Source organism: Prionailurus bengalensis, chromosome C1 (assembly GCF_016509475.1).
Source record: "Prionailurus bengalensis isolate Pbe53 chromosome C1, Fcat_Pben_1.1_paternal_pri, whole genome shotgun sequence".
NCBI classification, from domain to species: domain Eukaryota; kingdom Metazoa; phylum Chordata; class Mammalia; order Carnivora; family Felidae; genus Prionailurus; species Prionailurus bengalensis.
In genome coordinates this window covers 42,535,279-42,545,649 of record NC_057345.1, presented here as the reverse complement: position 1 = coordinate 42,545,649, position 10,371 = coordinate 42,535,279, and the positions used below count along the sequence as shown (strand labels likewise).

At 47.4% G+C, this 10,371-nt stretch overlaps 1 protein-coding gene across 1 annotated transcript; it reads right to left on the bottom strand.

Annotated features, from left to right (window-relative positions):
- Positions 1-425: 425 nt before the first annotated feature.
- On the bottom strand, positions 426-7,741 carry GPX7 (glutathione peroxidase 7). Its single transcript, XM_043574984.1, has 3 exons — positions 7,539-7,741; positions 2,631-2,892; positions 426-1,069 (listed from the first exon to the last, which is right to left on the bottom strand). Exons 1-3 carry the CDS (start codon positions 7,671-7,673, stop codon positions 906-908), a joined length of 561 nt encoding a protein of 186 aa, XP_043430919.1. The 5' UTR covers positions 7,674-7,741; the 3' UTR covers positions 426-905.
- Positions 7,742-10,371: the final 2,630 nt, after the last annotated feature.

Here is a 10,371-nt window from a genome sequence, read left to right as displayed (position 1 = left end):
TTCCTAACAGTGTTTACTTACCTCCAGGGAGTGAGATATAGAAAACGAGGGAGATACTTTCATTTTTAAAAAATTTTTTAAATGTTTATTTATTTTTGAGAGAGACAGACAAAGTGTGAGTAGGGGAGGGGCAGAGAAAGAAGGAGACACAGAATCGGAAGCAGGCTCCAGGCTGAGCTGTCAGCACAGAGCCTGATGTGGGGCTTGAACTCACGAACTATGAGACTATGACCTGAGCTGAAGTTGGACGCTTAACGGACTGAGCCACCCAGGTGCCCAGATACTTCTATTTTTATTTATTATCATCCTGTATTATTTTACAATCTATTTGGATTACTTTTTCAATTAAAAAAATAATACAGAGGAAAACAACTACAACAACAAATAAATCTTTGGCCTGGATTCTCAATGGCTGGAAATTCATGTTGGGTGCAAGTTTTTATTGATTACAAGTTATTTTTTGGTTCATATGCAAAAAAACATTTATTGAATGCTCCTAGTGAGCTGGCACTGCCCTAGGCACCTTTCATAGGTTGTTCATCCTCATCCTCACAACAGCCCTGTGAGGTAGGAATTGGTCCCATCTTATAGAGTTCTTAATAGGCAGCAGATTATTGCTTGATATACTTCTATTTGCCACATGTTTTCATGGGTGCTTATTGGCTGGTGATTCATTGGTCAAGAGCTCTCACTGGCCAGGAGTTCCTAACGGTTGTTCTAAGACTCAAATACAAAATACCAGATTTTTCCCTCATAGGAAGGATAGGGTACATGGGATAAAAGTGGAGGAAGGAGAGTCCATAGGCCCTCCCCCCGAGCACCATTGAGCATGACTGAGTTTGCTTTGGTCACCATCCAAGGTGTAGGGTGGGGGGAATGGGACAGTGGGAGAGGAGAGAAAGTGGTTATAAGTCTTCTCGCTTCTTCAGGATGAGCTTCCTCACGAGTGCTGTGATCTGGGGCCTGATTTCCTCCACCGACACAGTTGGGTCCCAAGCCCCTACTACCTTTCCATCTGGGGCCACTAGGTACTTCCAGAAGTTCCAGGTGGGCTCCTTCCCAGAAGTCTCTAGAGAAAAAGGAAGAAGGAAAGCAAAATGTGCTTCCCTGTGTCCACTCTCCTGGAATTCCATTATTGGTGTCCATCCTTCCCTTGAAGCAGTTGTTCCATTATTTAAAATTAACTAGAGAGCTTTTTAAAATCCTGATGCCCAGGCCACACCCCAGACTACTTAAATCAGAATCTCTGGTGGTAAGTCTTAGGAATCAGTAATTTTTTTTAAGTTTATTTATTTATTTTGAGAGAGAGTGCAAGTGGGAGAGGGGCAGAGACAGGGAGAGAATCCCAAGCAGGCTCCATGCTGTCAGTGCAGAGCCCAATACAGGGCTTGATCCCATGAACTGTGAGATCATGACCTAAGCCCAAACCAAGGGTCAGATGCTTAACTGACTCAGCCACCCAGACGCCCCCAGGCATCAGTATTTTTGTAAAAGCTCTCTAGGAGATGCCAATATGGCCCCAAGGTTGAGAACTACTGCTTTAGGATTCTGTGAAGTACTTGATAAAGTAGTATCAGATCCTCCTTTCTTAATGATCTCAAACTACTAAATAGTCTACAGCCTATTCTCTAAGGAAATCTTAATGGTTTCCAAACCAGTCTGTGGTTTCCAACCAGTCTGTGGACTGGTTGCATCTGAATCTTGGTTGTGGGGGTGGGGGGAGGTACTTAAATAAATTCTTGGGCCCTGCTTCAGTAGGTCTCGGACTAAACCACTTTTAAGAGTTCCCAGTTGCTTCTAAAGCACAGTTAGGTTTGATCTATAACTATGGGAACTGGAAAGGTACTAATAAAAACACACAGGGGAAAAAAGCAAATATTAGGATTGACCCATAGGGCAAAATTCAAATCTGCATCAGTAAGGGATTTTTTGTTTGCTACACTGTTTTCATTTACTCCTCCAGGTAAATGGGTGGGGGGTGGTAGTGAGGGATGTGAAGGCAATCAGATATACAGCATAGATGGCAAAAATGGAGCCTCCAAAGGAAGAGAAAGGCCCAAGGAAGGAAACAGGACCATAATGATAAGCTTGACCCATGACCTCATTTTGTAGTTCTGAAGCTTCTGGGGATGCAGAGGGGACCTATTTCTGAAATGTTAAGATCTGGAATTTTTGCTCTGAAGGTTTCCCTCCATGGTATATGGACTTTGCCCCTAACTCAGGACAGGAGATAACCTGTCAGCCATCTTGGTCAGCCTTCTCCAGACATGTGGCATCCTCTGCCTGCCCTTGGTGTCTCCATCCGAAATCCATAAGCTCGACTAATTCACATAGACTAAATCTGAGGTCCTCAGTCTCCTTTTAAAATCCCTGTGTATGAAAACAGGACCTCAGAGAAGTCTGCTAGAGTGTCCCTGAGGGGGAACTTCAAGGCAGCAGGGGTAGACGTATCCTCAGGCAGGAATACCTCTCTGTTCATCCTCAAAGATGAGTGCTCGAACAGACCATGAACCTATATGCAGGAGTCTGGAAGGGGCCCCAGGTCACCCAATCAGCAAGTAGTTTCTGCTGCCCAGGGAGCCATGACCTCAGCCAGCTGAGGGAAAGTAAGGGAACAGATCAGGACTCACGGATCAGGTACTTGAAGGCAGGGTGGGCACCAGTGCCAGTAACTGCGACCTTGCTAAACATGGGGAAAGAGACACCATAGGTGCGGCGGGCGAAGCTCTCGATCTCCTTGTTGCTATCGGGCTCCTGCTGGCCAAACTGGTTGCAGGGGAAGGCAAGCACATTGAAGTGATGGGGCCCCAGGTCCCGCTGCAGCTGCTGCAAGGCTCTGTAGTGCTGGTCTGTGAAGCCGCACTCACTAGCCACGTTCACTACCAGGGACACCTGGGTGGCAAAAACAAAACCCAGATACATACACAGCCCAGTGAAGAGTCATGCACTTTCACATGCCAGACGTGCCCACACGGTGACCACCCCCCAAAAATTAATGCTTTCTCATATATTCAAGAGCACAATGTATACATATGTAAATGTGCAATGCTCTCACAAACACACAAACACATGCACATAGGCACAAATGAAATCAAACATTCAGGGGCTTGCAGATATGTGTGCATACACATACATGAACATCCATAAGAATAAGCATACAATATACATAAATGGGGATGCATATGCCCCATGATACAAAAATATATTAGCACACATCACACATGCCCACAAACACACACAACACATTTACACAGAGAGGCACACACACTGGTGAGCTCACATCAGGAGGTAATGTGGGGGCACCTGGGTGGCTCAGTTTGTTAAGCATCTAACTCTTCATTTTGGCTTAGGTCATGATCTGATGATCGTGAGATCGAGCCCCATGTCGGGCTCTGCGCTGAGCATATGGAGCCTGCTTAAGATTCTCTCTCTCTCTCTTCCCCTCAGCCTTTCTCCCCTGCTAGCATGCTCTCTCTCTAAAATAAAAAAATAAATAAATTTAAAAAATTTAAAAAAACTTAAAAAATAAAATTAAAACAAAAAAGGAGGTAATGTGGGGGAATGGAAAGGCAGACCTGGGTTCAATTTCTGGTTCAGTCAACTGGCACTCATCACTTTACATGAGTAATAAACCCTTCTAAGAAACCCACTGTGAACCCGTTGAAGGCAGGAGCCATGTCCTCTTCAGGTCTCAGAAAGTGCTAAATGAATAAGTAAATGTACACACATACACAATCACATGGATATAGAGACAGACGTAGGTTTTCTTCATAAAAGGACCCCATGGCAATCCCTTTCTGCGCCTCTTCCCTCCAGCACACAAATACCACTTTCTTGAGTCACTAGACTATTCCTTAAACGTCTCACCACCTTATAATAAATCCATTTATTTATAGCCTTTAGGTGATACATACAAAGCTGGCTGATAAATACAATTGCTGACAATACAGCAAGTAGGATTTTGGCACCAATGCTGTATACACTGTTAAAGAATTCTTAAATCTTACCCTGTGTCTGTGGAGCCCAGCCCTATCTCTTTGCCCACTTTTTTGGAAGAGCTGGGATTATACTAGCTGGCTCCATAAAGAGAGCCACCTCCCAGAGACAGCCTGGGGCACTGGACATACACTGGCACAAACGGCTCAGGCTAGACAGGCTTTTTCAACCTCAGCACTATTGACATTTTGGGCCAGATCATTCTTTTCTTCCTTCCTCCTTCCTTCCTTCCTTCCTTCCTTCCTTCCTTCCTTCCTTCCTTTTTTTTTTTTTTTCTTTTGAGACAGAGCAAGAGAGCACAAAGCGGGGTAGAGGCAGAGAGAGAGAGAAAATCCCAAGCAGGCTCTCAGCTGTCAGTGCAGAGCCCGAGATGGGGCTCAATCTCATGAACCATGAGATCATGATTGAGCCAAAATCAAGAGTCGGTGCTTAATGGACTGAGCCACCCAGGCACCCCACTGGGCCAGATAATTCTATTATGCAGGGGCTTTCCTATTCATTGTAGGATGTTTAGCAGCATCCCTGGCCTCTACCCACTAGATGTCTAGCTTAAAAAAAATTTTTTTTAATGTTTATTTATTTCTGAGAGAGAGAGAGAGAGACAGAGCGTGAGCAGGAGAGGGGCAGAGAGAGCTGTCAGTACACAGCCCAATGCGGGGCTCGAACCCATGACCCGTGAGAGTGTGACCTGAGTTGAAGTCAGACGCTTAACCGACTGAGCCACCCAGGCGCCCTGATGTCTAGTTTTGACAATCAAAAATGTCTCCAAACATTGCTGTATGTCTCCTGGGGAGCAAAATCACCCCCAGTTGAGAACTACTGGGCTGGATGATGAGAACTGTTGAGCTGTAACTCCCCTACCCTGCCTCTACCAGATGAGGAAGGACCCATTCTATGGGGCCACAGGCCATTAGAACAACCTCCCCTATCTGTGTCAGCATGTCGTATTCTGCTTGTGGTGCTGAGAAACTGGGACCCTTAATTCCCTTCCTTAATTGGGGGTCTTCCTCTTTCTTTTCTGCTGGATCCCTGGGCAGTGAAAGCATTAAAAGTTGCTTTTTTTAACCTATGTCTTGTGCGTCTGCCTACCCTTGGAAGGAGGGAAATCCTGTTTCTAGTTCCATACCTGAAACCAAAAAGTTTCTCCTTAAACTGATCAAAGCATGGATGGACAGAGACACCCAAATATACATAGTTAATTTACATATGTGCATATCAAAGCATAGATACAGACTCAGGCGTGCACATAGAAGCAAGGAAACAAATAAACTATTTGCATGCATACTACACTCAGGCCTGCATGTACATAAGCTCACACCGTAGACAAGCACATTCCCAGGTAGTCACCCATTCATCCATACTCAACACTGATCTAAATGACTGCCTTCCAGTTAGCCACAGGGCATAAACTATACAATCTTGCTCACGGTTTTGTCTCCAGGGCTGGACTCAGTGCCAGGCATGTAGTGGGAGCCAATAAATCTCTTTCAATTTTTAAAAGACAGTGGTAAAATATACATAATGAGCCAGTAATTATTTACAGGTGAATGAATGACCAAGTGGTAGTCCTAGCTTGGATTAACTCAACAGAATCATTTACAGCTTCCCTGGACTATTTCTGGTTTCCCTCTAAACCTGGCAGCTAAGAGGTTGGGCTTTGGAGCTGGACTGCCTATGTTCAAATTCTCACTCTATCTCTTAGCAGGTGTGTGACTTTGTTCTTTTCTTTTTCTTTTTTCCATTTTCTTTCTGATTGATTTCTTGGCTTCTCACTCCTATGCTTTTTAGGATATACCAGTAGCCAAGAGTATGAAAACACTCAGAATTCTGGGATCACTTCTCTGGGTCATTTTTCTCCAGGATTTCTGTTCTTCACATCCTGGGTGCCTTATTACTTCTGAAAATAAATAAAATTTGTTCTATTTCCATCTTAGCACTTATTACCACTGTACTAGGAATTACCTTGTTCGTTTCTGTTCCTGTTTATTGTCTCTCTCTTCTCCATTGCATATAGGCTCTATTGAAGTGGAAACTTATCTTTTTTGTTCACCACTGTGTCCCAAAGACTGGCCTAGTACTTAGTGTACAGTAGGTACTCAATAATAATGAATGAATGAATGAATGAGTGAATGAATGAATGAATAGCAGAGCTAGTCAAGTGCTAAACCTGGAGCTCTCTGTTAAGCTGCACTAGAAGGAAGGAAAGGCCTAACTGGGAATGGGCCCTACTCTTATTGGCTCTTTGTCCTCAGTCCTGGATGAGTTTCCTGCTGGAGCCCACCAAACACAGGTACGGAGCACTCTACCAAGAGCTTCCACACTGTCATCTCATTTGAAATTCACAATACCTTGGGGGACAATCAGGACAAGGAATACTGCCCCCAGGACTACCAGCATATTTGAGCATTTTCAGGTTCAGAAAGTACTTTCTTCACTAAAGACTCGCTCCCAGGAGAAGAATGCTGATAGCCATTTTTGTGTGGTCCATCCAAATCTGGATGCTGTATGTATGTGTTCATTACCAATTCCCCACCTTTCCCACATTAAGGCCCTAGGGCCATCTTGAGAAATGGGGCTCAGAGTGCTCTTCATTATACACAGTGTAACATCTAGGCCTCTGAATATACTGTTCAAGGCCCCTCTCGGTCCCTCCCTACTATCATCAGCCTCATCTTCCACCACTCAGCCTCATGCTTTATACTCCTTCAAGCAGATCTGCTTGAAGGCCACCCACTCCTCCTCCATCCTTCTTGCTGTTTGTTTGCTTTAGAGACTTGGTATGAACAGTTCTTTGCCTGGAAAGCTCTTCTTGGTCTTGCCAAAACTCACTCTTGTTTCAAAGACTCACCCAGGTACATTTCTTCTCTGAGTCCTCTCTGAGAGACTTGGTAATGAGATAGCAGTTAGCCTGGATGGCTCTTGTATCTCAGCCCGAGCTGCCATCTTAGGAGTTTGCCTAGAGAAGTCCACAGATGGATGGGTAGTTCTCTCCAGGCTCTGTGCTTTCTAGAGCTGTATGACCTTTCTCCTCTGGACCTTCCTGTCCTCTCTAAAGGATGATCTGTGTAAAGGTCGCCGTGCATCTTAACTACCCCAGCACTGCATATCCATATCCACGGGGTTCTCATTGGACTCAGTATCAGCAACAATCCCAGTTCCAGAGCGGAAACGGGGGATGGGAGAGACAAAGGCGGCAGGATGCTAGGGTTGCCTTTCGACCGGTGCTTGACAAAGGCCTAGCCGAGGCAAGCAGCCTCTGGGAGAGGTCGGGCTCCACTGCCCAAAGTCGCTGCGAGGGAAATCGGCGTAGGCTGGAAGAGTTTCGGGTTTCACTGCGCGCCGAGGCCGTGCCACGTAGTCGCGGGATAGGCTCAGCGCAGGATCTGGGGGCGCCGCACCCCGGGGGGGAATAGCTGGGGGAGTGGGAGCCAGGGCAGGGCTGCGGAACCCCCTCGGGGCCACACCCGCAGGGTCCCGGGCTGCGGGGTTCCCGCAACGGGCCCTGCCCGGGCGGCTCCGAGGCCCCGCCGGCGGACACTCACCGAACCGCGGTACTTCTCCAGCGACACCAACTTGCCCCGGATGTTGACCGCCTTGAAGTCGTAGAAGTCCTGCTCCCGCTGCGCGCAGGCCGCGGCCGATAGGAGCAGCCACGCCAACACCAGTGCACCCACCATGACTCGCTCCCGAGCTGGCGGCTCTGCGAGGGCAAAATCAGGCGGGGGGACCCAGCGTGGGGGGCGGGCGGAGGCGGCACCCGCGCCAGGGGGCCGGCGAGGCAGGACGCGCCCCCTCGCCTTCTGTCCCGCTGGCGGTGGAGCGCGGGGCTCTGGACCTCAGTCTCCCCATCTGCACCGTGGGAGCGTTGGACTGCGCGCCCGTCTCCGACCCCAGAGTCGTGGGTTCAGGCGTCTGACCAGAGACCGTTCTGACCAGTTGCAGTGAGGCTCCGTCTTGTTTCAGGATGCAGCGACTTGGTAGGGAAAGAGGTGAAAAATTCGATTTGAGAGTTCAACTTTTAATTAGCTCAGTGGCCTTAGGCTGGTCAGGCCACTTCTCTGGGCTTCAGCTTCTCCATTAGTTCAGTGGCGCTAGCCTCCCTCCCTGACGCACCTGGGCAATATAGAATGGGAGTAATAGAAAAAATGGAGGTAAAACTGATGGGAGGAAAAAGAAACAAATGTCAGGCTTCATGCGGCTCTCAGTCTCCAGGCAGAATTCTTGAGGCTTACAAATTGTAACACTCCCGCAGCTCTCTCAAGGACTTCCTTTATTGCTTTACCTCTGTAGCTTTGCTCTTAATAGTGTTACTTTCCCTGATAGCTGTAAACACGCCCCGAGATGTATTTGCAATTACCTCCTGAGCATATGGCCCACTGATACACATCTGAAGAGTCCCCAGACTGGTGTTTTACTAGGCACTAGTAAATAACCTTATCATAGCAGCAGCAGCCCCCCCAAGGTCCTGAAAGCTTTACTTCCAAATTCCTTGGAGATTTAAGCTATCCTAACCCCCACTAACTAAAAAGTGTATAATCAGTGAGTCTTCACAATCCCAGTGCAGCTCTTTCTGCCCATGGGTCCTGAGTCGTGCTTTGATAAGAGCACTTTTTGCACTGAAAACGTCTCAAGAATTCTTTCTTGACCGTTTACTCCTGGCTCACATCACATCTAAACACTTTGTCTGCTGAATGGTGCCTACAAATTTTAGAGAAATGAATGTGTACGGTCCCTGCAAGAGATGACACAGAGAAAAGGAAGAGAGGAGAGAGGGTCTGTTGTAGGTTGGGTGCCAGGGAAGCAGATTCTGAGATAGAGGTTGCAGTGCAGGAATTTACGAGGGAGCCTCCCTGGGATCAACACCTGTGGAAGGGAGGGAGGGAACAGGAGTGGGCACAAGTCCAGAGCTCCATGCAGGTCCAAGGACAGTCTTGGTTGATCCCATGGGGACACTGGAGCTAGAACGGCCCATCAGAGTAGTCCCCAGATAAATGAAAATGGCCAGGCCAAGACTTTATATCCCTGCTACACCTGTCTTTGGATGTGAGGCCATCTGGGCAAGGGTGCGATAGGAACAAAGGTGACCCTGTCCCTGGAGGGGCTGACAGTTAAAGGCTTTCCACTGACAGCACTCCCAGCAGCTGGTGTCTCAGGTCTTCACTGACGGGAAATCTGGGCAGCACATTACAATGTTTCCCACACTCAGAAAACGTGTTCTTGTTGAGGCCACTTTTAGACAAAGAGGCTTGAAGGATGGAATGTAGAAAGGGCCACAGCAACCACCTGGCTGAATATAGACAGGCCCATCAGGCGACCCACTTCAAAATACCCATGGGCCCTAACTGACCAATGGGCTACTTACAACTAGGCACAGTTACCAAAAAAGGGAGAATTCCATATCTGGTCATACCTCTTCATCTTTCCCCTTTAAAAACAGCCCCCACTTGGGGCGCTGGGGTGGTTCAGTTGGTTAAGCATCCAACTCTTGATCTTGGCTCAGGTCATGCTCTCACAGTTCATGAGCTCAAGCCCCATACTGAGCTCCACACTGACAGTGTAGATAGAGCCTGTTTGGGATTCTCTCTCTCCCTCTCTCTCTGTCTGTCCCCTACTCACAATACATAAATAAACCTTAAACAAGCAAACAAAAATAATAGACCCCACCCACTGCCTGTTTGCTGTTCACCCAGCCGCTCCCTTGCTGTGTATTCAATAAACTTCTAGCTGCTTTGTTCTGCCTCCGGTAAATTCTTTCACCGCCTGTGCCACAGGCTTCCACCCTATCGTCACCCCACATTTGGGGGTCCCATCCCATCGGACAGACACACCATTTAAACACCACATTGCTGAGCTGCACCAAATGCCAAGCATGGTGCTGGGTGTGACAGTGTAGCCAGGATGCAAGGGTACAGAGCGCCAGGTTCCAAGGGTCCCAAATAGACCAAGTTTGGCCACTCATTGCTGACAAAATCCAAAGGCAGAAAGACAAGTGGTGGTGAAACAGGAAAGGAATTTATTTCAGTGAGGACAACACCAGGAAGACAATGGACTAGTGCCTCTCAAAGACTGTCTCCAAAGTGGCAAAAATACATCCAGGTTTATATAAGGAAAATGTAGGACAAAAGTGGGAGGGCACATGCGGATAGGCAGTGACAGTCAAATTGATCATTGTCTTGGAGTCCATCACAGGCAGGGTCTTGCTGGCTCAGGGCAGTCCTGATGGCTTAAGAAAGTAGTTTGCGTTCCCACAAACCAAAGCCAGGGATGCTTTGCCTGCAGGGTCTTCCACCTGAGCCAAGGGACAAACTGGATGAAAAACCCAAATGGAAAATTTGAGACCGAAATGGAGGCAGCCAACGTCCACTTTCATGAGAA